Here is a 26,702-nt window from a genome sequence, read left to right as displayed (position 1 = left end):
TGCACAGCTACCAGCATCTTCACACAAGGACAAATTGTTTTCTATCTTTTCAGGCAGGCCAAAAGCCAGAGTAATCAGCAAGTGTCAACAACCTTGACCAAGAAGTTGCTTCAATAGCCCTCACGGCCTTGCAGTCTATTTGCACTTATGTAAATCTTTCATTTTCCTCCATCGCAAACTAACACGTTGACTCAATCCCATCTGTCATTGAACCTTCAAAAGAACGCCACCGGAATCAGAATTTCTTCCATGCTCACGCTAGTTCCATATTTTGTAGGACACCAGCAACTGCAAAAAAGACATGTACTAAAATAATCGCGTAATCAATCAGAGCAAAATACAGTAAAGTCCAGGCATTAATCACAAACAAATTTCAATAAAGACGTTGGCACATCATTCAACCCCGCCCGTCCGCCTGCTCGCCACCCCCCGTTGTTAATGAGTAATCCATCTCGGAGCGTGCAAGAGTTAATTAAAGGTAGAGCTGTAATTAACTTTCAGAAAGGAACTATTTGTCTACACATTTGGGTTCTCGTATCACTGCAGCAGAGAAGGAACCAAAAAAAGGAAGAAAAAAAATGGAGCAGCTGCGTAAACAAGCTCTGCTTTTTGGCTGTGTGTCACAGATTGGCAATATTTACAAAAACTGGTTGTCAAAATGAAAAAGAATGAAACAAAGCCTGTATTAGTTTGATTGATGTGCCAAAAGGACAGGAACATTTAATTTGGCAAGATTCTTAAATGCAGTACATTTTAATTGAATCGTTTTTTTTGCTTGCAAAATAATAACTGGTCTTTTATTTTTGGCTCCGCCTCCCCATCTTGCAGCAACTATGACCTCGAAAGCTTTATTATAGCGCTTGCAGTTAATTGACTGGAGTAGTTCCAATCAATTAGCTCCCCATGATTTACCCGGCGAGTCCCCGCAGGATTGGTTCGGATCGCAGCAATTACCACATGGCTCATCCTCCTCGTTCGCAGCTTGGCGGATTATCGTTTCGGAAAAAAAAAACAGCGCACAATGTTTTGTTGCATCTGTTGCAGCACAAACAGATGAATGCGAGTCAAAGTGTGAGTCACATCTCGCGTGTTACACAACTGCGAGAAAAGTTGATTCGGAAAAGCTTTGCTGCGCCAGGGCACTTTTTTTATTTAGAAAAAAGCAAACTCATCTTTTTTTCTATATTTGAGGTGGGACGTTTGCTGATAATACGAGTCATGCAATTCAAGTAGGGGTTCTGATATGAGGACTGAGTCTGAGCTGTGGGACCATCTGTGATAAAGCACTATGGGGGCGGGGCGGGGCAGGGCCGAATGAGATAAAGCGGCGGAGAGACGACAGGGAATTCCACTGTTGGAGCCGGAGATACTCAAGCCACTTTGTAATAAAATCGCCAGAGTTCCCAGACAACGGCGGTATGGATCGAGTACATTTCATCCCCGACCGACGCGACTTCTCTATCGTGGAGGTCAAGTCGCCTCCATTCGAGTGAATTTAACAGAACCTGAAGCAGCCTTTCTGCACGGGTGACCTTCGCGAGACAACATTAATATCCACTCGGCGTCTTTCAGTTTGATGATGACGCAACATCGGTCCAGCTGGCTTGTGTCGAGGATAAAATCTCCTCACGCCCGATGCGTTCGCCAGGAATGCTTTTGGACCATCTGCTTCCATGGAACACAGATGGAATTGTTTTCAAGATATGTGCACTAAATTTGAAATCATCAGATTCCCATCTCGCATCTTAACACCGGGATGTCTTCTTCTGGCAGTGACCTCCAAGGTTGATTAGGTTGGTCGCAGTTAATTGACTGAAGCAGTTGCAATCAATTCTGCTCTCCGCGGATGAAGCCTTTTTACGCCCCATCCATAACTTACATTTCAAACACATGACAGGAATCGGAATTACTCTGGTTTCCATGAGCAAAGCCGATTTGCCTTAATCGAACCTCGGCGGATGAGCAAGACTGTACCTCGGGTTAATATCCGCAGGGTTTAAAAAGGTTTAGTATTGATCCAGCTGTCAGAATCGAAGACGAGAACATAACAACGATTGGCGAAAAAACATCGTGTGTTCATTAACCTTTCGAACATCGAGGAATCGATTCTCGGCAAACTTCCGTCTCCGAGTGTGACGTCCGCACGGCAGGAAGTTAAAATCTCGACTCATGCCGCCGGCGAGACGCTTTACATTCGTTTTCATTAGCTGCAGACAAACAGCGTTGGGGCGGGACTTAATCGGATTGCAAAGGTCCTCCTGAAACCTGCACATTTGATTACTCGATTGATTCGATTACTTGGTCCGATCGGCGGCTAGCGCCAAAGAAACTCGAGGCTGCACGGGAATTGCGGCGCTGATGGACTCCAATGTGCGAATTTTCACCTCGTCATCCTGGCTCCCATTGGCCGCCTTTACTATTCATCGAATTCAAATCGTTTGATCTCAATTCCTAGCAGGTGAATGAAAAACGATGAGTCACCGAGCCTTGCCGTGTTTTATGAGCGGTATAATTGGACTTGTGTCCTGGCGAGACCTTGACATGACATTCCTCATTCCACTTGTACGAGCTTTGCCTTGGCCTTTAAACGAATACTTTGTTAGCCTAGCGCAACTTGTCTTTATCACCGCGCCTGTGTCGAGAAATAAACGGGGATGAGGTTTTACAAGGCTTGCACTGCGTCCTTGCCGGCTTACCAAGCTATGTCGGTCGTCCTGGGTCGCCATGGCTACAGAAGAGAGGTTATCCGTCTTATTCAAGGCCTGAGTGTTTTCAGCCGGATTCGAGTGTGGTTATTTTAAAATTTCGGATCCCCCAGTGTGGGTCAAAATAGTGGCTGACGATATCACGAAACATGTCGGAGGTTGCTTACACTCGACGGGCTGTTTGGGAATGAGATAATCATCGTCAGGAAAAACGATTATGCCATATTTGCAAGAATGGAACAAGCCAAGCGGTGTAATTAAAGTGCAAGCTTCTCTCTTGTTAACGCTGATCCATCGGCCTACTTAACTGCAGCGCTGTGATTTACAGACGTCTCCCCCTAAGTGTAAAATATCAACAGCAAGGGCCACGTGAACGGCGCTCCTTTTGTATTTTCTCCACGCCTCGCCAAGTGGGAGGTGGAGGGTGCAATTGCGCAAGCGCTGCCAGAACACGGGCTGCTTAAAAATGAATGAGCCATTAATGAGCCTCATCCTGATTCTCCAGCACTGGAAGACTGGAAGAGTTATGCTCATGGATTCACATTGTGCTCCCAAAATAGTTGCATCTATGACTGTACAATCACAACAATGAGAGAGAAGAAAAAAAATAATAAATCAGCATTCTGCCAGCGTGCAGCTGTCAGTGCCGAAACGAAGAGCCATTTATCAACAGCACAAACTGTCATTCTTTTAGGAGGATTTTTTTTTTTTTTTTAAATAAATGTTCTGCCTCAACAAAGAAGTTCCCTTGATCGTCGATAAAACCGACAGACTAGAAAAATCAATCCGGGGGTAATCATGTTTAAAAATAAAGCGACAACAATCACATAGAACAACAAAGATTTTTGCAGAGGATAAAGAATACACGCAAAACTTAAAAACGGCCCGTTCGCAAAAATAAAGTCGGGTCAGAATTGAAAATCGTCAATCTTACGGAAAAAAATGTGCGGGGAGCACAGGTGCTTGTGAAGACACACGCCTACTAACGCACCATTGTGCATTCGTGCAGAAAACATAGCTACATGAAGACAGCACTCCCTTTCAGGGGTTACTGCCTGTCATGCACTGCTCATCCGTGCAAACATGAAACACACAATTCCCTCGGAGGCACTGCACCAAAGTGGAACAGACACACACACCTGATCTCATACTCTGTTCTACTCGCGTCATGAATGAAACATGGAGTCTCGCGGCGCGCCGGCTTGCCGTTAATTGCGTTGACGGGAGTGCGAGAGAGCGCTCGTGGCGTACAAGCGTTGATTGACAGCCACGTTGGACCCGTTAAGCGAGAGGCTAAGCAGAGGGGAGGCCAGGCTCCACTCATTAGCAAAGTGGCTCAACGGGATGTTTGTAAGAAAAATGACGTGACTATTAAGTGTTGAGAAGGTAGACAAGGGTCAAAGGTTAAGGTCTCTCTTTGCAAAGTATATTAACAGTAAGCTAATGAGCTTGTTCTAGAATGTTCGACAAAACACCTCGCACGTTGACTAAAGTTGACTTCTTTTGCGCCACCATTTCTGGATGTTAAGTCAAAAGCACATTAACGGAAAAGCACAAAAGACAATTTGACTACTGGGGAAGAAAAAAAAAAAAAAAGGACGCGCAATTAGATAGCTGAGTGTTTGACGACACCCACGCGCCTCCATTTCAGTGGCGGTTTTAAAACTGAAGAGCTCAACTTCAGTGGTGCCACTTTGCACCCGACTCCATCACACACATCAACATGGCATGCGAGCTGAACACGAGTTTGAGGATAAGGTGATTCCTCTCTATCGTTGAGGACCACCCACAAGGTGACTTTCGATTTTGATGACGGGACTGCGAGGTGGACGGTCATTTGTCAAGACCGTGAATTTCACACACACACAGAAATACAGAAGAACCACACGACCCTGCAGCGTGGGGATCCGGATCTGATGGAATTAGAGTGGGCTCGAGAGCTCGACAGCGACTTGATTGGATTAGCGAGGGCAGACAGGAAGAGGACTGAGTGAGTGACATCAGCGCGATGTCGCCTGCCGCCGCCGCCTCCTCAACAAACGCTGTCAAAAGCTCCATCTGCTTCCGTCAGTTACACAAACACTATGCAAAAAAGTCCATCTCCAAAAAAAGCTGGGCGCTAACACAAAGATGATATCAAAAGCGATGCAGCCTATCGTGAACAATTTTCGTGACATTCAGGGGAGTCTGAATGGTGAAATCCAAATGAAAGAGAAAAAGCAAATATGAGTGCGCCGCTACAAAACGTCTTCATTATTTTTTTCTCTCTATTGATTGCTCGTGGCAACGAAGGTCGCGTACAAACGCGGTCCCACGAGCACTTCAGTTTGCTTGCCAACAAAAGCGGTTTTGTTTGCCGAGACGTTAATTTGAGACGTCTGACAAAAATCAAGGTTTCATTTTCTTTTTTCAGGGAATGTTTCTTTGGCTTATCTAATCAAAAGGAAATGTTTTTGCATTATTTCCAAATCAAAGGAAGAACAAATCCCATATTTGGCTTATCTTTTCTCATTTTTGTTTTTTAACTCAATCACTGCCAAGCCAGTTCATATTATTGTCGTCTATACCCGTCAATGGCACTGAAGGAGTTAATAGGCAAGCACAGTGCTCAACATGGAACCAAATTGAATTAATGCAACTCAAGCTAGTCCGTCAATTGTTAAGGTGATTCAGGGTTTCCATGGCAGCAGCACGACTTATTCAAATTTTTACAAGCCAACGTAATATAGTGCATTAATAAAATGGCTTTATGACTTTAAGGTTAGCGGGTTTATTAGCGTGCAAGCTATCTTAAGTAGCATCTCTGTCAGGCCGCTTCCCCGGCTGGCACATTCATCACGATTACTCGCTCGACGTCAATTTTAATTGGCCACCAATGGCACTCGCTGCCAATAAAATGCTGGAAATTCTTCTTGTTCATATGCCGTGACAGCGCAAATATATATTTACAACTGTCTGTCAAGGAAGGAGAACCCAGCAGAGACAATTAGCCCCCGTGTTTTTTGCTCTAAATGGGATGAATCAGGACGTGACAGGCATCATTGCTTAAAGTTGACAGCTCGGTGGATCAAAAAACATTTTGAAATGTTTACTGGAGAGGTTCCAAACATGGCTTGATATGCAATTTCACAAAGATTGCGACGCTGCTGAAAGTCTGCAATGCATCTATTCTTTATCCTCTACCGCGAGCAACTCACTGTGTCTCCCTGAATAAACAACATTGCACAGTCTTATTTTTCTGCCGCTCACAAAATATCCGAAAAGTGCAGCTTTAATCCAAAGTGCTTCCTGGGTACTGCAAAGTTGACGTGAAGTCAAACGGCGGCGTACTCGCAGCTGTCCGCATTGTGCGAGCGCAAGGTTAATGCGGCCCAGGTGGGAGGGAGGTCACGGCCCGCGACAACCCGAGCATGTGTTTATCCCGGAATGCCGAACCACTGACTCATTGTGTTTACCGTGTAGGCGCCTCGATCATAACACTGCCTCTGTGTCGATGTGTGTGTGTGTGTGCGGAAACGAGGAAAGTTGAGCAGCTGGTGGATGAGAAACAGGCCGGAATGACGGATGGGAGGTGCAGTTAGGGTTTCAATCAATTTGTTATCTGCAGGAAGACGGCCTGATGTCGTGGCTGATTCGCAGTGTGTGTGCGACATGCTTTTTTTTTGTAGCAAAATTGTGAAGGTACAACGAGGCAATTTAATGTACCATGCCACCTTTTTATGTATGTTAATCATATAATAAATTATGAATAGGGATTCAAACTTACATAAAGTGTAACAACATTGAGACTTTAAGAAAAAGAAAACCTCCCTCTCCATTTTCTAATGGGATCCAATAACAAAAGGAATGCTGGACCAATCTAATAGTGCTTATTATTGTTTCTTATCCCGGTTTTAGTTTGTGCGGTGAACAGCATCATACCGAGCGGCCGTTATATTATGTGGCCCATAAAAATCGAGCTGCATTGCCAGCAAAAGGTGCAGCAACTTTTATAGCTCTTGGTACTTGCAAGTAAAAGAATCGAATCAGATTTGCGGACAGTGTTGTAAAAGTTTCTTAATCGTCGAGAAGCCGTTCATTTAAACAGCCTAGTTGCAATAAAACATGCAGAAAAATAATGATTTCAAAAATGCTTCCAAATATAATTGCACGGCCCAAAGGCCCTCTCAAATGTTTGTATTGTGATTCGCTGGTTGCTAAAACTAACCAAAATACACAAAAACAGTCAATTTGAGTAACATTTTACACAGTGCTAAATTGAGCAGCAGCAATCCTACCTGAAACATGAGAAACTGCAGCAACAGCACCTCCTGGCGGAAGCAGGTTGGCATTGCATGCACCTACAAAAAGAATGCTTCCCAACATAATTGTACAGCACGATGGTACTTTCAAATGTCTGTATCGTGATTGACTAGTTGTTAAAACTAACCAAAATAGACCAAAACAGTCAACTTGAGCAATAATTTACACAGGACTAAATTGCAGCAATCCTACCTTAAAAACATTGGAAACTGCAGCAACAGCACCACCTGGCGGAAAGAGGATGGCATTGCACGCACCTACAAAAAGAAGGGTTCACCTGTGCCCCCGGCTCCTCTTCCTCCTTCTTCATAATGTCATCATTTTACTAACATGTCCAAAATAATAAAAACAGCCATCTGTCTATTTTTTTTTTTATACATACAAAAAAGATCATATTGCATAAAAATGATAGAATACATGTAACATGTGTGAGGAGTAAACACATAACACACACTAGCATACAATTAATACTTTTTACACAAAACACTTGTTGGCAAGTCTTAAAAAAAGTCTCATCTGGTCCCAAAAGAGTAGTTGTGTTATTCAAAAGAATTATTTCCCATCAAATGAAGCAATATCAAAAGTGTCTGTTTTTAGCAAGGCCTCGAGTGAGCAAATGATGTAACAGAGTTTGTTCATTCCCTTCCCAGTTTTTTGGACAACATTTCAAATGTGGTTGTTGCGTAAAGCGCTTAGCACACCAAGAACACAAACAAAGGTTGATTAAAAATTGCACATTGGCTAAAATTAGAAAAAACTGTACAACATTGTACATGTGTTTTACAAAATGAGGTGATTTTCTTTTTGGAATACAACAAAATGTTTTTTTGTTGTTTTTCTTTTTTTTTTTTTTTAGAAGAGACCCTTACTTTTCTTCAGGTTCTTTTGTTTCCAGTTTGGCAGGGCGTTGAACTCCACCCGACTCATCTCCAGAAGTTTCTGGAGACAGTTAATGAAAGGAATGTTACGAGCTTGGTGGACTCAATTGTTTTTTTGTCTACCTTGAAGTCCTGGTCAGAGAGATAATCCTCCAGGCGGAGAGGGTCCACGCCATCAGGGAGGGGCGACCTGGTGAGCTCCTCGATGGAGTATTGCAGCTTACTGAGCTTGGACAGCACCTCCTTCACTAAGGTGACTTTGTTTTTGGAGCCCGCAGTCTAAAGACAAAAAAAAAAATAAAAAATAAATGCACAAAGTGTTGAATTTGACGACAAGAACATTCCTCACCTTGGAGGCAACGCTGGGGTCCTTTTTCCAGTAAGGGAAGATGTTGGTAAAGGTGAGCGGCTCGCAGCCTGCCATCACCAGGTACGCCTGAGGGGGACGCCGTGAGCTCTTTTCTGCAAGCCAGTGGAAGAAGATGTGAAGGCACGCTGACTAGATCTTTTTTGCAAGCCAAAGCTTTCACGCTGACCTCGACAGTAGTGCAGTGTGGTTTCCATGGCGCACTTCCTCTCGCTGTCCCAGCGCATCTTTGCCGAGCCCGTGCACTGCTCCTCCTCGGGCTGCCACCCTTGCCACAGGTACACCTCCATACGGTTGTCCAGCAGGAAGAGAGCTGGCACAGGTGCGCGGGCGATGAGCAAACGTGACGAGGGTTCGTTCGGACGCGGGTGTGGCTATTACCGGGCTGCTGCGCCGTGTAGAGGTTCTCCTGGAGGAAGGGCATGGCCATGACTCCCTCCGTCACCCTGGCGGGGTAAAGGTGCTCCTCGCCTTCAAAGAGGCCCGAGCTGGCGCTCAGCCGGAACAGCCGGGGGGTGTAATTGTACTTGCCGGGGTCTGAAAGCAGCCGAGGCGCCTCGTCATTCACGATTGCGTGGCAAACCATCGGGTTGGGAAACGCGCAGGACCTTCGAGCATGCAGTCGTAGGACTTCCTGTCCTGCAGACCGAGAACCTTCTTGAACTCGGCGGGCTCGCTTCCTTCTTCCACCTCCTCAACTTCAACACTGCCGGCGCCGCTCAGACCCAACTCGGGAGGACACCTTGGAGAGAGTGGCGAGCGTCAGTCTCGGACCGCGTCCGCCCGGCCCCCTTCTACTTACCCTTGTCTCAGGCGCTCTACGGTCCTCTTGGCCACCTGCCTGGCGCCGGGATGAGCTTTGCAGCCGTGCCACAGGTAGAGACGAGCTTCCCGGCCGTGGAGCAGCAGGAGGACGGCCCGCGAGCGGAGACTGGCCCCGGTGCACTCCACCTCCAACAGCATGGCCTCCACCTCCGCTTCGCCACGAACGCAAAACAACCTCCAACCTCCTGGGCCGCAAGATGACGCTCCATCAGCACGTGCAACACACAGGCTCCTCCCTCCCTCCCTCCCTCCTTGATCACCTGAATTTTTCTGCGAGTCGGCTCGACTGCCCTTGTGGACCACCAAGCCCCCTTGGAATAGCTGCAGGAAGCAAGGCGGCTCTTTCCCCTGACTCACCAGCACCTGCAATCCAGCACGTGTCACCCTTTCACAGCGCTCAAAAGGTCGCTACCGGCAATAACGACACCCACTTGCGAGCCTCGGAAGTTGCCCAGCTCCACCGTCTTGAGCGCCGAGGTTCCCTTCTCGCTGACGCCGGAGCGGAGGCCCTGCCAGAAAAAGCAAGCCGTCCTCTCCCGGCCCGCAACGCCGGCACTCAGCTCTCCCGGTTTCTGCCGTTTTCCCACTGGAGAGAGAAATGAGCTCATCGTCTGGAATTTTTCGGTGTTTGTTTTCGGGCCTCACCGAGCGTGGTGATGGAGTACTTCCATCGGACGATGTAGGCGTCCCCTTCGTGAAGCTGTCCCAGGCTCTCCTTGGGCACCTCCTCCTCGCCGTACTCCTTGATATGCCAGGCGTCCACGGCCAGCGTGGCCAGCTCCGCCTGCCTGCTGTCCTCCGTCCTCACCACGCCGTGGCCCCGCTGGACGTCCACGCCCTCCAGAAGCGTCCGGACCGGCTGCGGCTCGTTGGCCAGCAGCTCGTTGGCGTCGCACGGCTGCAGGTCCGGGTCGGGCGAGGAGCGCACGTTGGAGTGGACCGGGCTCTGAGCACACAAATATAATCTTTTGTCTCCAAGCGTCCAAATTTGAACGACTCCAGAAGAAAATCCTTCCGCACCTTGACCTCCTCCGTTACAGCCGCCTCCTCCTTCCTCCTCTCGGCCCAGTCCAGGAACTTCTCTCTGAACAGGGACGTCTCATTGTGCTCCGACAGGCGGCCAAACAGAGTCCAACTTGGGCGGCCCTCTCCTTGCCTGAGTGGACGGAAGATCAGTCGGGAAGACCACCACAAGGGGGCGCAGTGAGACAACAAATCCTTCTTTGACTCACTGTGCAACGTCATGGCTTTCGGTGCAGGAGGGATCTAAAGGGTTGACCCTGCAATTGGTGTAATCATAGGTGCCGCTGTAGAGCTGCTTGCCCAGTTTGACTGCAACCTTCCGGTCCGCCAAAGACACGTCCTTGCCGGTCCACACGTAGACCTCGCCGCCAAAGTCAAACACCAAAACCTGAGCAGCAACAGCAGCAGCAGCAGAGTCAGGAGAACAATGACCTGGCACTTTCCCCCCTCAGTGCTTCTCACGCACCTCGTTGGAGTCCAGCAAGGTGACGCTCGGGATGGAGGCCCAGGCGTCTTCGTGAGGCACCAGTTTGTCTCCCTGGAGTCTGTAGACCCCGTTGGAGTCCAAGACGCCGCTCTCGTATAGCTCGTCCTCCTCTGGCTCCCCCGCCCCTGTCACACACACACACAAAAATGTTCACAAGGCATGCGTTCGTCGTAACTTGGACTGGAGCACAAACCTGGATATTGGTTCTTCCCCCCGAGCAGACTCCAGAACTCTTTGGCCCATTTGCTCTCGGTGTTGATGCCCTCCTCCAGCACCGTCACCTGGGGGGCTTTGCAGCCCAGGTCGCGCTTAGCCTGAACAAAGGACGCCATCTCCGACGCCTGCCGCCCGAGCAGAATCGATTTAGCCCGCGGTGGCGCCGAAACGCAAATCCCATTTGCTCACCTTTGCTTTCTCGATGACGTTGGCGAACTCGCCGCTCCACATGAAACAATGCTTGGGCGTGATGAGGAGGAAGCAGTCGCCGCTGTTGAGGGACTTGGACGTGGGCTCCACCAGGCGCACCTGCACGTGCCTGCGACCTGCAGATGCCAAGATATTTATTTAACTCTCCCGAAGGTTCACAAAGCTTCTCGGCCTGACCTTCTGACCTTTGATGCGAATGAGCATGAGCTTGTTGTAGGGCAGCGCGCTGTTGTTGGTGACCACGTCGGTCGACTTGACGCTGCGCAGGTTGACCTTGCGGAAGTTCTCCTTGCTGGCCAGGCCCGCCAAGGCCACGTCGGCCAGGTTGGAGTGTTTGGCCACTAGGTGGAGAAGAAGAGTGGACATTTTACTTTTGTTCTTTTGGAGCATCTTTGGCTTGTTATGGTGTCTTACTGCGCTCCACTTGGATCCTCTTGGTCTCCACTTTGGCGATGTTCAGCCTCTGCTCCGTGTACACCTGCCGGATGTCATTGCGGGCCGCCAGCGCCCTCAGAGGATTCCTGGATCCTTGGTTCCTCCTGTTGGGCCTCACGGCGCGCTTGTGCTTGGCCACGGCCGACGCCAGCCTGAGGAAGAACCGCATTCAGGTCTCAATATCGTTTCCTTCCCTCCCCCGTCTTGAATTGGACCGACTTTGGCGTGTTGGACTGGATCTGGCTCAGGTCCTCCTCGGTCACCGAGACGTCCTGGAAGGCCGAGGGCGAGATGGATCGGTAGAAGTTACCGAAGGTCTCGTGGTCGTCCAGGGTCATCACTTCCTTCTCGGCCTCGGCCGTCACTTCGATGGTGGACGTCTTGTTCTTGCTCACGCCTGAAATTGGCACGGCATCAAATTTGCTTCCTGGAATCCACGTAGGATGACCATTGTACCTTTACTGTGAAGCTTGTCCAGGAAGGACTCGAGTTTGTCCAGCCTTTTGTCTCCTTCCACCTTGACGCCGCTTCTGCTGGAGATTTCTTTGGAGCAGAGCCATCGAAATGGTCAACGAGAGTCACGTGAGAGGATCGCCGAGCGTTCGCTACCTTCCAGCGGCTTCACGGGCGTGGCGTTGGACTTCTTCATGGGGGTGAGACGGGCCTCCGCCTTCCCCGCGTCTGACACCAGACCTGGTGAGACATGACGGTCGATGAGAACAAAGACTTTTTTGGGGTGGTGCAACGTTACCTTTCTTGGCCATGCGTCCGGCCACGGTGAACTGAACGGAATCGTTGGCGGCTCCTTTGCCTTTGCTCTTCCACTGCTCCTCCTTGTCCTTGAGGATCTTCATCCTGTCAGCCAGTGATATCTTGGGTGACGCCTCCACATTGGACTTCTGCTCACAGAAGGGGAGAAAAAAAAAAAAAGAATCATTTGCTACCACAAAGCTGCTGCCGAAGTTCACGCGTGTCAAATTTGAACATGTTATCTGGGAACGAACGCTTCATACGTGACAGAACGCATACACGCTCGCGACAGTAATGAAAGGAATGAAAGACGTTTTGCTGGCGTCCGACTTGTAAGCCTAGGCTTGACGGGCTGAGTTAAGCATCTACAGATGTGTGCAGCTTTGAAATGGTTGGACTCCAACTCTGATGTTAATGCGGCATCAGATTAAGGCTCGCTCGCCCCTGCCCTGAAAAATTAGCCCATCTTGTCAACCTGACATTAAGTGACAAGCACGTCTGTGTTACTTACTAAAAGAGGTTGTCAGCCTGAAATTATGTGGCGGATTTTTTTTCTTTTGGTAGCTGTGTGCACACTCAGCACATTTTGCTAGCCTAAAACTATAGAAGGGCAATATCAAATATTTAAGTGGCCTTATTTTTAGGTATTGAATACTCACGGAAGTTGCTGATACCAGCCACCGATACTTAAGGCAGAAAATAAAGACAATAAATCAATAATTATATTGGAAAAAATAATAAAATAATAAAAGGCAATGAAGTCGTTTATTTTATTTGCAGAGTTTTGATTTATCTGATGTAGAGGATGGAAGATAAAAAAGTGGGGGAGGTAGCTAGGAGGTCAAAAGTCGAGTCTCAAGTCACAAAATATATTTACTGTTGCCGTGAGTAAGCCTCCCGATCCCTCCTCGCTCATCTCTGACAACCTGGCTGTAAAGAAGCTCGGCTCGGCCCCTTCGGTCAATAAACCCGTTTGAGTGAAAAAATGTCCCAGTGTGTTGTGAAGTGGCTGCAGAAACACTACTTTGGCTTCAAACACAATTGAAAAGGTAAAAGTGGAAACAGATTTTTGGGACCGGCGTTGTTGCCTTTCAAAGAAATACACTTAGTCAGAATGACACACACATATACACACTTGACCCTGTGAGTCATTTTTTTTTTTCGACGAGCAAGCGCTTTCTGTATCGAAAGCACATTTTCCGCATCTTACATTTTGATGTATGATGCAAGGACAAGGGGGGGGAGAAAAAAAAAAAAAGATGGATGCGCATTTACAGCAGAACCTGAACGATTCAGGAAAGTTCTTCCAGCACGACAGAGAACGGAGGAAACAGGAAACATCTGGAGCAGCTCGGGGAAGGTGGTCATGTGTGCAGCGAGCATGTTACGGTTCCCCGTTGGCCCACGTATCCAGCAAAGAGCAACAAAGGCCGGCTCGTTTACGGCCGGTGAAAAATGCGCTCCCGCCTTGACAAAATAAACTCGAGGCGGCAATCCAATGACATAATTTCTCTCCACTTGGAAAGTTCATCTTTGCATGTTCAGCGGAACAGCCAGAAACTTCCACTTGGTGATTATGGAGTGTTATTATGATTATTATTATTATTTTTTTAATAATTTCACCACTAAGCACGACTGTGAGTGCGAGCGTGACACAACACACAACTGACCTTTTTCTTCCAGGCGTTCTCCGCATCGTGGAGCTGGCTGAAGCGATTGGCTAGCGGCGTTTGAATCACTCTTGACGGGTCGGGCTTCTTCGTCCGCTCCGTCCTCTCGTCGCTGCTGAACTCGCCGAGCCTGGAACCAGATGACGGTTATTTCGCAACTCACCAATATATTTCAAATATTGCGAGTACGATTCCGACACCTCTGCTTGATGCCGGAACCTTGACTCCCGTCCAAGCTGTCCATCTCCTCGGTGTCCTCCGACGGCGTGGAGGCCACGTCTAAGCTCTCATCCGGCGAGGAGCTGCGCATCTCCTCCAGGCTGCTGCCGCTGCTGCCCTCGCTGCGCCGCCTCCGCTCGCTCGGGTCGCCTTCGTCCGTGTCGTCGTCCAGAAACGAGGCGTCCTCCTCCTCGTCCTCCTCGTCCTCCTCCTCCTCGACATCGTCCTCCAGATCCTCCAGCTCGCGGTCTTCGGCTTCCTCGCTCTCTGGGTGACTGAGTGAGACGCTGGCGGGTCGGAGTGGCGAGCCCTCGCTCTGGTCCGACTCCACGCTTGTGGAGCGGCTCTTCTTCAAGATTCCCTTGATGCCCCTCGAGTCCTGGCGCTGCAGCGAGGGCGTCTGGACAAAAAAAAAACAAAAAAAAAGAGCCTTTTCTTTTTTTTTTTCTTTTTTCAAGCGGCCGCTATCGGAATAGTAAACAAAGCTGTTATCAACAGTTTCTGGGTTAGTGGGTTACATCAGCATGGGTGAGGTGCAAGGGGGAGGGGGAGGGAGGTGTTATTCTGCTCGTGCGGATTCCAACCCTCTTGGTGCCTTTAATTGAAGACGTGCCTTCAAAACATGTGCAGCGGATCGTTCAGCTGGAGTTCAAAGGTCACGAGCCAGCCCAGATTTCAGAGTCGAAGGCCGAGGCGGCTGTGAAAGTGCAAAACCCGCTCTTGTTTTGCGTCGTGTGTGGGCAAAGAAAAAAAAAAATCCCAAAGGATGACGTACGCGATGACTCTCCGTTTGAAGAATGCGCGCCGCCGCTAAATTGCGCGCTAAATTACACCGCACACATCAATCAAGCCAGCCAATTAAAAGCAGAATCCACCCAGCCAAGAAAACCACGTGACACTGAAACCGAACTTTACGAGCTCTCCGGGGGGTGTGAAGAAAAAACAAAAAAACGCCGGAAAACCAACCCGTGTTTCTTCTGGCGCTTGCCGTTGCTCCTCGGACGAAGGCTCGTCCACGGCGTCCATTTCTTTGCTGTTGAGAGAAAAGACTTGAGCTATTGGGCGACCAATCCAAATGGAAACATTGCTGCCTAAACACGATGACACATGGGAAAACTCTGGAAAAGATGGCCGGGGGTGGGGTGGGGGGGGGGCTCAGAGGGGCTTAAGCCCCCCCTCTGCTATCATGGCATCTGTTATCTATTATTAAGGTTTCCTGCAGGCTTAGAGAAATTCTCCATCCTACTCGCCTAATGAGTCGCTGGATGTGAAGCACCAACAGTCACGGGCACTCGTCAATGTCAGCGCCGGGCCCGACTGTAAACAGTCCTAATGAGGACAGGAACACCAGAGCCAGCGAGCGAGTCCTGGCAGATGGCCCGGCTCAGACATCCCACGCTGGTAAACATGCAACTCCTCAAGTTTGCAGTTTTAATTATTCCTCATTGCGCGAAACCGGTACCGGGGTCACGAATCACCCACGCAAACGGATTTTTTTTTTTTTTATCTTACCGACTCAGAGTTTCCTCTTCATTCCCGAGATCCACCGGCTGACACTTCACTCTGTCGCCGCTTCCATCGTCCCGATCCTTTGGGACGGAACAGACGAGGAGAAAAGTTACGTTACGCTTTGCCCGCTGTGCAAAATGCAACGACACAGCTTGATCTTGATCTTACATGAGCGAAGCCCCGCCCCTTCACCTGATCAGAGTTCAAAGCCATTTATGAGGGTCCCTCCCTTGATACATAATTGTAAAACTAATACGAGGGGAGATAAGCCACGTGTGCAACATTTTCCAGTCTGCAAAGTTTTCCGTCACCTGCCGACTCAGCAGACCGTCGCCGGAGACTTTGCAGTGACAACAAGACGGATGGAGTGAGTTTGTTTCGGATGACTTCCAGGTGAGGCCTTGGAATAGCAGAGATATCGCTTGCAGTCTGGAGTTTTTTTGTTTTTTTTATAGCTGCCATCTGGCTTCACTTGGCCAAGCTTTGGCACAGCTCCTGGTCGGTGAAGGGCGAGCTCCAACAGCTATTTACATCCAACATGACTTTGACAACATAAGCGGCCTGGGAAAAACATCCACAACCTATTTTTTTATTTTTTTTAATGAGCAGGCTTTCGGCCTCGAAATCTCCCTTAATTTCCCCGCCTCAGCGTTTTTGCGCTGCGTCACGAATTTGGCCAAAGCCTGCGAGCAGGTGCGCAACAAGCTCGGCGCCATATCGGAATTGCGTGATTTGCTCCGAACGGAGCGGTCGGGAAATCGGCTTGGCGCTCGCAGATAATTCATCAGAAATGAAATCGCGCTTTCATCAAAACAAAACAAACTACCTCATTTAAATCGCTATTATAGTAAAAACCGATTACTGTGTTGATGATATGTAAGAAATAAAAAAAAAAAAGGACATTACCTTGAGAGACATGTTAGAGGTCAGCTGGTCCCAAGTCTTGCGCTCAACTGAAAGACACAACGGCATTTGTTGTTTTGAAGTCGCGAGCCAGCGCAAGATGGACACTTGGCACCCTCGCACGGTGGCGGAGATGCTCGGAGTGGCCAAACATGGTCAAGCCAGCCGCAGGCCTTTTGTAAATACGCAAGCCGCCCGCCCGCCCGCCTGCTTGCTTAATAGGGCCGCTTCCAAACTGCCAGGCGTTGGGGGAGGAGCTAAGTTTAACCTGTGTCGGCACGGTGAGTCTTCCACGTCGAGGCATTTCTTTGGGCCACATCTGCAAGTCGTTTAAGGGGAAGATGACTTTGAAACGACAAAAGTGTTTGAGGTCATAGTTTGTGGGAGTATTGAGATGAATATGATCAATTAAACATTTTTGGAGGGAGCATCTATTACGCCTGGCAAAGCTCACGGACAGCAAGAAATTACGGCTTTGGTTACAAAGAGGGGAACATTTTTTTTTTCTAATCCAAAACATCAACAGAAGAATAGTTAGTACTGTGTACAAGCATTTTGTAAATGTTGTTCTTTCACTGCAAATTGTTTTTTATTACTTGACGCCGTGCCGCTGCGTTGGCGTGGCCGGCGTCCAAACATGAGTGAAAGGAACAAGGAAAAAAAGTCAAATTCCACTCCGCATCACGGTCCAATGGCTTTAAACGACGCCTTGGATCATTGGGACCGGCTTCAACGTCCACGATGGGACGCATGATGTCATCTTCAATACAGTATCAGACCGCCAAAACGGCTTTGGCGTTTCCTTCCTTAGCCATCAATCAACTCGCGACTCGCTTGACCTACTTCCACTCAGCCCGACCGTTTTTTTCTTAGCAAGTCATTGTGAGAATATGACGGGGAACGTTAGGGGCTGCTGGATCGGTTAGCAACGGGCCTATCGATTTGCAAATGGCGGCATATACAAATGGAGCTGTTCCGTGGGCAGAACACAAAAAGTGGAGAGTTCCGCTTACCCTTTGACTCGTCTTTATCATCAACGTCCAGATGCCTGAGAGAGAAAGAGAGAGACACATGAGGTCATACTCAAGTGATGACAGATATTACACAGGAAAAGAAAAACAGGGCACAGTACAAAAAGTGCGTTCATGTTGAAGTAACGGGCGTTAAATATGGATGGAGACGGCAGCTGGAAAAAGGGGGCGGGGACAGATGCACAATCGAGCTGGGGCCGGCGGGGGTGGGCGGGGTCAGAGGTTGCCGAGGGAAGACGAGTCGGGGTTGGCGTGGGGACAAAGGGCCCAGGAAAACATACATTCTAAAAATAGCCTTTGTGCAGAGAGCCCTTGGTTTGATTATGAAGAGTTAAAAAAACAACAACAACGTGTAATTACAGCATGCTATCGTGACGAAGGATTTCGCCACAGCAGCAAAAAAAAAAAGAAAAAGCTAAGCATGCATTATTTTTACGGAACGCGACTAACATTTACTGTAACGGTTTCGAGTCGGGACGCGTCTTTTCGCGAAAGGAATCCACTTCTGCAAAAATCTGGCCTGATGAAGCACCAGGCATGAAAACTTGGCTGCAAATTCGCGTCGCCACAAACCCCTGCCGGGCCCAAAGAGTGTCTCAACACTCGTTTCTCATCGAGAACAGACAAGTTGGGCTATGCGCGTCTTACGCAATCCCCGCAAACGCTCAGCGGGGCCGTGACTCAACACGTTCCAGTCCGTCCGATGAAAACACTTACCTAGTATCGGAAGACGTCTTGATGGAAGGCTGAACTTCTGTTTCAGAAGTCAAACGAGGTTCCCGTTTGACGTAGGTGCTTTTCTCCATTGCTTTGAGATCAGTGTCGAGATCAACTTTGCTCTTCGGGCCTCTCCTGGCGTACGTTTGCTCATCCTCGCATAGTTCCGTCTCCTTGCTTTCGGACGAGTCCGCAACTTTCCTGTCCCGACTGCGGACGTACTTGGAGGTGAATTCGTCAGAGGTGCCGTAGCGCTCGGCCAGCTCCCGCCTGCGCTCGGCTTTGTAGCGGGCGATCCGCTCGGCTTTGGTCTCCGGGGCGGAGCTCTGTAAGGTGTCCATGGCGTCCATTTTTGGCACGCGGATGACGATCAGGCGGCGGAAGCAAAAGGAGGTCGCCGATTCACTCGGATGCCGAGACCAAAGGTCGGAGGTCGCGTGTCACTCCATCAAAATGACAGCACTGCGAAAAAAATTAAAATATTTGTGAGCTGTGAAAGTAATCATGTTTTGACATTTTGTGGAATATCCAATAAGATTCTGACAACTCCAACCCAAAAATGCGGTGAAGCAAATTAGAAGTCGGCGATGAGCTCATGTTTGTTCCACTGAATATTCGAAGAGAAGAAAACCACACGGGGTGATGGGGGGGGGGGGGGGGGGGGCTTTTCCACGAGTCGACTCAAGGTGCTTTGGCGCACGCAAAAGAGGCTAAGGAGAGGTGAGCGTGCTCATAAAGTGGAATCGATTACACATTTGGTGTTACGACACAAGCTCACAGAGCTTGAAGAAATCTCACAGGCTCTGACTCACGATCACCTGCTGGCCGGCTTCGGCAAAGAGTAATAAGGCTGTGAAATATGACAGCGTTCACCTCTGACCTCTGGTAACCCTCCCCCACACTTGACAAAACACAGCGAGGATCAAGCGCATGTGGACTTTTTTGCAAAACTGGAACAGCACATGAGGAAGAGTCGAGAACTTGTAACGCATCGGCGCCGTACATGTAAATGTCAACGGGACGTTTAGTGGGGTCCATAAAAAAAACAACACAAAAAAAAAACCGGACTAACAATAGTCTCTTCAAGTGATGAAGAAAATAACCCAGACTAACAATAGTCTGTGAAACTTTCCGATCAAGGTTTGACCACCAAATATGGGTTTTGCCCAAGGTGAGGTCAGCGGCCATTATCAAAGGACGTGTTTTTTTTTTTTTTTGAGAGCAGCTTCCTCACATGTCGCCGCTACGCTCGCAAATTGCCTTAAGAAGGCAAAAAGGACGGCCGGGCCCGAATGTTGATTTCGGGCCTCGGCACCGGCTTATATAAGTCACTTGCTAAAAAAGGAGCGCACCGCAGCGAGGAGAAGGTGGCGCTGTTATTCCGAGCGGCGAACGTGAGTCAGACATCTGACACAATTGAAAAAACAGGACTGGTGTTTGACAACGGCCTCACTTTGCTTTCCAGCTATGCGGCTCGACCGGTTTGAGCAGGAACTTCACAAATCTGGCCTGATTTATTTCTGCTCCTTTAGGGCATGCAAAGAAACTAAGTAGCTGGTAGAACAAGATGGAACAAGTTAATAAGAATTTCAGAAGATGCACGGTGCTGAGATGTTCAAGTTGACCGGCAGCACATACATTTTTTTTTTTTACGACACACGTCCACACAGGAGGACAGAAGGAATGCGGGCTACGCCCAACTCATAAATTGTGGTTTCTTTTCATATTTAAAAAAACTCAGGGCACCTAAAAGGATGTTCCAGTCAGACTTTGGGATGTGCCCTGCAAAAAAAGAGAGGATGCAGTTAAATGCAGTCAGGTCCTGACACATTCTTCCTGGAGGGAACACACACAGAATGGAAACTTCCTTTTTGCTGAGAAAATCAAAAGGAGGGAGGGAGGGAGGGAGGGAAAAGGGAGCCACGGTCGCCTTGACTCGGATTTTGCAGACATTTGAAGTGAAATTTACATCTGATAAATGCCTGCATGGCCAGAGGGGAAATATTCTCTCAATAGAAAGTATCAGATGCATTTCACACCAAAAAAATAAAAGCAATCACGAAGCACTTTGCGCCCCCCCCCATACATCCCATGACTCACATCTTCCCCAGTGAGAAGGGGAAAGGGCTGACTTACAGTGACAGATGAAGAAAGGAAGGAAGTACTCAGGGCGGAGGATGCAAACAACAACAAAAAACGCAGGAGGACGATTGACTGTAGTAGGAAGGGAAAGTAGGCTGCCCTTGTGGGGGTGGATGCCATGGCTTTGTGGGCCAGATGTCTCCAGGGTGCCATGGAGGACAAGATCTGCTGCCTGACAAGACAGGAAGGGGAGGGGGAGGAAGAGGAGGAGGAAAGCAGGGGGGGGAACAACAAGGCCCGAGACTAATCCATCCATGTTAGCCGACGTCCCGCCGACCCAAGCCAGTCAGTCGTAAGCCGGTTGACATAACGAGGCCCCCCGGTGTAATAACTTTAGAGCGCCACGTTGTAGGCCGCAAGTGCACGCGGGTTTATTTGAGCTGTGTTTATTTGTCAAGAGGGAAAATACAAAATGAAGCGATTCAAAATCGGCTGAGAGTCTTTTTTTTTTTTTTGCTCGATTTTTACACAGACTAGCCGTCTTTGTCTTTTGGTTTCCGGCCTTCTGTTTGCCACCATTGAAAGGAGCCATTAAATGTGTCGGATGGGAAAGCCAGCACACACACATACGCACTGACACACCAGGCGAGAGCCAGCAAAAAAAGCCTGCGGAAAGGCACAACTGTGCGGGAGGGGGAAGGGCGGGGCTTTATCTCACCGGGGATCTCGCACACATACGCTCGAGTGGACTTTTGGTGACTCACATGCTTTTTACTGGACAGACGCAGTGGCCACAGAAATCGTGGTTGCCACCAAACACTGCTTCGCTCCAGCGAGCCTTCCAATAAATCCAATGACGGAAAGTGTTAAATGACTGTTGGCTGCTGCAGAGTCCTCCATCTTGTCCATTCCAGATGCAACGATTAATGCCTGACTGACTAAACTACTACCGAGAGCCCTTTAAGCACACGAGGAACGTTTGGACGGCGCTCTGCAAAAACATAAATCTACACGCCTAATTATTCGAGCGCGTTCCACGGCAACGCCGCACGTGAAAGCTGTAAAACTATGCGGGGGGATGCACATGGACGCCTTTGCCTATAAACTTGCACGCTTTGAACTTAAGATGGAAAAGGTTCAGGCTTTATGTTGAAACATACGGCAATTATTATAAGCTCTTCATATGAGTTTTTGGTTCCAATTTAAAAGGTTTTGGGCCTGTGAGGCAACCATGTTGGAAATGGAAGCGGTCCGTGCCTTGGTGGAGGTCGCAGCGAGTTGCTAACGGTGTCACGTCCCCTCTTCATTGTCTAAATATTTACGCTTCTCGGCACAGCTAACTTGGCCGAGAGCCCGCCGCTCCCAACCAACCAGACGTTTGCAGAATGTTAATCGATTGCTACGGGACACTGACGCTAGGATTAAGAACACGCAGGTATGGTTTTGGACCTGGATCACGCACAAACATTTTCCCCAAAGAGAGCAATAATTTAGCCCGCGGGCAATATTAGCGGCTTCTTTCTGCCAGGACCCGACAAACAGGCTTGATAAATATTGATTAGTCACAGAGACTTGAGGCTATTTACCTTTCTGGTGACATTTAAAAAAAAAAGACTAGAACAGCGGTCAGCGACCTTTAGGAAACTGAAAGCTACATGTTGGGTGCTGACTAACCAATTGGACTGCAAGCATAATTACTTTTGATGATATATCATTAATAATTAATAACATGACATCAACGACGCATATTCTATTAAGTACTAATGGAGGCTTCCGATACCAGCCACTGGATACTTTTATAAAGAAACATTAAAAAAACAAAAACATCCCACATTGGTATTTAATCTACCATAGGAATGAGCGCAATGCCCGCCTCCAAATCCAAACAGGCCGGAACAGAACGCGCCCTCATCCGCAACATGTCTGTACACTCCCCGCAGGGCAAAGGCGACGCAACACGAGCCCTAGCCTGACACGAGAGACTCACATGGGTGATAACACTTACGGCGGCAACAACACTCACCCCTTGCTCGACGACAATGTTTCTTTGTTTGGGTCCAAAGAAAACGGTACTCCAAGTACAAGACACTTGAGCCACTCCCAGCTTGCATGCTTTCTATTCGTGTTCTGCTACACGCGACTGAGATTTGTGCGTCAACAATCACACAAAAGTTTTGGAAAAGTTGCTTGCCTTGCAGTGGGGAGAGCACATTAATTGAAATCGGCTGGGAGTTCTTTCAAAAATGTCCGGCTGGGTTTTTGGTGAATAAACCGGTTTCATTATTATTTTTTTAATGAATCATATATTTACTTGGTTAGAGGAACTTTGCTTTTATTGGAATACCATGTTTCCTCAAAGAGTGACCTACATCTGGGCCCTAATGAAATACCGGGTGTGACCTCCAACTCAAAAGCCCGCCCGAGAAATTCGAATGTGTAATCAAGCTTGACTATATAATTAAGCGGAGCGTGTCATGGCTGTCTAGGGAAATACGAATGCATACAGTGACAGTCTCTCCCATAACCGTGGTGTGCATTCCTAACTGTCGCGCTGCCAAATTACTTCTGCAAACACTTCCTCACGCATACTTGTATTTGTTTTTACAGGTGTTGAACTCGCTCCCCCCCGCCGCCCCACTACATTCTCAAAATGTTTAGAGAGGGATTACCCAGGGACTATGGAAAGCTACAAACTCAGCAACATCTTTTTTAGTATGGTGGTCCTGCAAAGATCCATTATTACACAAAGCGAGACAGATCACTCTGATCAAGAAGTGATGCGCATTACACGGAGCATTACGGTAAACGGCTTGTTATTGTGTGAACTACCGTAACGCGCAGCGAATGTTGATTAAGGAAGGAAACTAATGCAATTGGTTGAGTCAGTGTATCGTAGCGTTTCGACATAAATCTTCCAGCATGAGAAAAGACAAAAAAGCAAATCGAACAAGATACACTATATAACATGCCCATTACATGTTATTGTGGAGATACAACAAATGACAAAGTGACATACCGGCAATGAAGGTCGCTGCTTGTCTACGTGGGAGGGGAGCTGTTAGACATAACACAAATTATTTGGAAGATGCGCTCCAAATTGTAACTTTTAACCAAGCAAAAAAGGGTAAAAGCTGCAAAATGAAAGGTCACTTTGAGCACAGCGCGATTGATTGATCGAACAAGAACACAACGCCCGTTTTTTTTCCCAAAAAGATATAAATGGTGCAACCTTGCATCCCGACGTCGAAGTCAGAAACGAAGTGACAGTCGGCGAAAAGTCTGCAGTTTAGGAGCACTCACCTCCAACTTAAATCGCTTTCTCGCTTCTGATTGGCTCACCACGCCGAGACCGTGATGCGTTCATGTACAACGGGTAAAGTACAAAACTACCGTAAAGTTCAGGATGACTCACAGATTTGACGCAATTAAATGATACAATTGAACCTTTCAGAACTGAGTGGCGACTGCAAATCCTCATCTGTGCAAAAAAAAGTTTGCATTTATATTTTTTAAGCACGTGACCGTTTAATTGTCTGAGTCATTTTTGTAAGCCTACAGTACTTGTCATTTGTCTGTGTCTGCTGCTCTGAACAAACAAAACATGTAAAACAGGTCATGTGGCTAATTCGGCTCAGGCTGCCTGTGGGGGTAAAACAAAGACAGCTAAAAGTGAGGTCACAGCGCCCCTTGCTGTTTAATTTGAGGAGGTGCATGCACACTGCAGCAAGGGGGGAGTATCTGGTTAAAAAAATGGAGAGAACCTTTTTTCTATGTTCTGTACAGAAACAATCTTATACTTGATTGGATTTTGCGTGACATGGTATCTTGGCAACATGCCCGTCCATTCCCGAAATGAGATGTATTTGCTTTGTGTGCCATTCTTCAGACTGTGTGAAAAGTGAGAATGATTAATGATTGTGTCCTCTCCTGAAATGCATGCATTGCTCGCTGGAATATTGAGCGACACGTCATCCGAGATTATGCCGATTGAACTGAAGCCCACAGAGACAAACACACACAGAAGGCCTTGTGTGGTTATTCAATTTGCAGTGACGCCGAGCGCAACAAATAAACAGCGTTACAAGGCGAATCTTCTCACTAATGGAATTTTATCTTTATTTGCTTTGTAAATTCAGTGTGTTTACACGGCTGCACAAGTTCTGGCTTTTGCCGCATTGATTATACTCACTCATGAGCCTCCATTTTGGCGGTTTAATTGGGTAACACCATGCCCACCTGACAAAAAAAACATGTCCATTTTTTTTTTCTTTCTGCACGACTCGTGGCACATTTTTCTAATCTGTACCTTGTCTGCAGGCAGCCTGGGACACCTCCAGTTGTACAAGTAATAATGAAGCCTCTTGCCGCTGAAGCTGAACTTGAGCTTCTCCAGGAAACGTTGGTTATCCATCACATCAGCGGCAATGATGATGTCAAATCCTTTCTAAAAAAATGAAATAGAATACTTTGAATCTGCACAAGTCGGTTGTAACTTTGTAAACAACTCACAGATTTGACCAGGACCAGGGTGTCCTCCATGAGCTGGAGCAGGTTGCCGTTGGCAGCTGAGGCTGCATAAAAAAGGTGAGCTGCTCTCATGCTGCTGTGCAGCTGGTGGTTGAGCACCTTGGAGGAGATTTGATAGAAGCTCACCACGTCCGTCAGAGCACCATCAGCAGCCTGCGAGTGGACGGAAGAACTCGGTCTTGGATTGTATGATTGGCGTTTGTGAGTGGTCGCCTGACCTCAACCACGTAGGTGTCAACCACACCCTCCCTGGGCAGGAACCAGTGCGAAACCTCCTCAAGGGACCAGCTAGCCCTGAGGTGGAACTTGCTGAGGTTTGTTCGGAGAAGCTCGTGCATCCTTTCGACGTCGTCTTTGGTCATGGGGCGCAAACCCGGCGTCTTGGTGTTCTGGAAGACGTCAAACGGGACACGGAATAAATGTTCGACAAACTTTAGTCGCGCTTCAACGTGTCTGCCTTCGGGTGGCAGCGTGCACCAACTTCAGGGAGGCGGTAGAATTTGAGCGCCCTCTGCAGGGGGACGCCTCCTGGGATCCCGGGATACTGGAGCTCCGTCAGCTTGCGGAAGTTCACAGGTCGATGGCACAATCTAAGGCGATGATCACCATCAAAAAGATGTTCTACCAGGTCATTCAATTGTTCCTTGCAGAGGATAAAGAATAGATATCTAATTGGCTTTTCCATCGTTACCCGCTGGAGCTGAGCGGCGTCGGCAGCACCACGGAGGCCGTGTACACCGCCTGGCAGACACCCTGCCGCCGGACCCGTCTGGCCAGCTCGCGGATCAGAACCGGGGTCATTCGCTTGAGGCGCAGCTTCTTATGCACGCAGAGAAATTTAATCTGCGCCATCCGCTTCTCCCTGCAGAAGAACGTTTGAAACTTTTATAGACGACACCGCTACCGTTTTATCGGCGGTGCTAACGTTCTCAGTAAATGTTAATGCGCTCCATTTCGGGTCGGCGCTACTTACGTGTCGCCTACGTGCACGTGCGCGGGGACAGCGGCGATGAAGCCCACCAGCTTCTTATTGGCCTCCACTCTGATGCCGCAGTGCCACTGGGCCAGCCAATTTGGGGGCTGCAGGACCCTGAAGAGACCCAAGCCGGAAAGCAAATCAACATTAACGGCGCCTCAACAGCTCCCAGCGTGGAACGAGTTGAGTTCACCCGCTTGCTTCGACCTCGGGGCGGAAGAGCGCGCCACGCTCGGGAATGTTAATTATTCATTTTCAAGTAAGCGATATTATGTTTGGATGTAAGTACTCCCCCGAGGTATCGATAGCATTCACGTGATGATAGAAGGGGTAGAAAAGGCGGCGGCGGCGAGGAGATTAGAGCAACGGCACGCTTGTTACTGATACAGCGGCGCCCGAGGCCCCCGGTTGGCGGAGGTTGAGTGGAGACACTCGGCTCACGACGAGACGGAATGAAATATGCAGGGAGCGGAACGGCGGCGCCGCTGCCGCTGTGAATGTAAAGCTCGATGGACATTATGCAAGCATTGAGAAAGCGTCAAATGGACAAAAGTGAAATTGAGCAAACAGACAAAGAAGGAGCTTTGGGCCTGACCATCGAAGATACTCCTCGGAGAAGTCGGACGTGACGGTGTTGTCGTCCTCTTCGGTGTAGTTTTCATTCAGGAGTGTGCAAAGTTCTCGTATCTGAAAAGTCATTTCGGAGTTTGCGGTGGAACCAAAGCTCACTTTCAGGGGAAATTTTTCCTATTTTCCCAACATGAACGAGATGGATTGCAAACCGCTGAAGGTCCGCTCAGGTCCAGGGTGTCCCAGGAGAAGCCTCCAGGCAGCGAGTAAGGTTCCTCTGGAGCGCTGGCTTCACTTTCC

General features: G+C 48.4%; 1 protein-coding gene and 1 long non-coding RNA gene across 10 annotated transcripts; one reads left to right on the top strand and one right to left on the bottom strand.

Annotated features, from left to right (window-relative positions):
- Positions 1-7,364: 7,364 nt before the first annotated feature.
- On the bottom strand, positions 7,365-23,671 carry svild (supervillin d). Of its 9 annotated transcripts, XM_061304602.1 has the most exons (31): positions 23,559-23,641; positions 23,346-23,384; positions 19,994-20,029; positions 18,248-18,709; positions 17,513-17,547; positions 16,503-16,549; positions 15,600-15,676; positions 15,054-15,120; positions 14,069-14,487; positions 13,869-13,998; positions 12,200-12,347; positions 12,058-12,141; positions 11,905-11,991; positions 11,668-11,845; positions 11,428-11,600; positions 11,199-11,354; positions 10,993-11,129; positions 10,781-10,928; positions 10,567-10,712; positions 10,310-10,488; positions 10,098-10,233; positions 9,723-10,023; positions 9,509-9,663; positions 9,338-9,440; positions 9,055-9,262; positions 8,861-8,994; positions 8,634-8,789; positions 8,422-8,565; positions 8,235-8,347; positions 8,009-8,164; positions 7,365-7,946 (listed from the first exon to the last, which is right to left on the bottom strand). In XM_061304602.1, the coding sequence occupies exons 4-31, from the start codon at positions 18,595-18,597 to the stop codon at positions 7,860-7,862; spliced, it is 4,254 nt and encodes a 1,417-aa protein (XP_061160586.1). In that variant the 5' UTR covers positions 18,598-18,709; positions 19,994-20,029; positions 23,346-23,384; positions 23,559-23,641; the 3' UTR covers positions 7,365-7,859. The 9 variants fall into 9 exon arrangements, with proteins under 9 accessions (XP_061160586.1, XP_061160587.1, XP_061160582.1 ...); XM_061304603.1 differs by lacking the exon at positions 19,994-20,029 and having other exon boundaries at positions 23,559-23,649; XM_061304598.1 differs by having other exon boundaries at positions 23,346-23,620.
- Positions 22,459-24,864, top strand: LOC133171339 (uncharacterized). Its single transcript, XR_009718753.1, has 3 exons — positions 22,459-22,591; positions 22,937-23,130; positions 24,647-24,864. It is a non-coding gene; the product is annotated as an uncharacterized LOC133171339 (long non-coding RNA).
- Positions 24,865-26,702: the final 1,838 nt, after the last annotated feature.

The sequence above is a fragment of the Syngnathus typhle genome, linkage group LG18 (genome assembly GCF_033458585.1).
Source record: "Syngnathus typhle isolate RoL2023-S1 ecotype Sweden linkage group LG18, RoL_Styp_1.0, whole genome shotgun sequence".
NCBI classification, from domain to species: Eukaryota; Metazoa; Chordata; class Actinopteri; order Syngnathiformes; family Syngnathidae; genus Syngnathus; species Syngnathus typhle.
The sequence above is the reverse complement of the archived record's forward strand: the minus strand, read 5'-3'. Positions and strand labels throughout refer to the sequence as shown.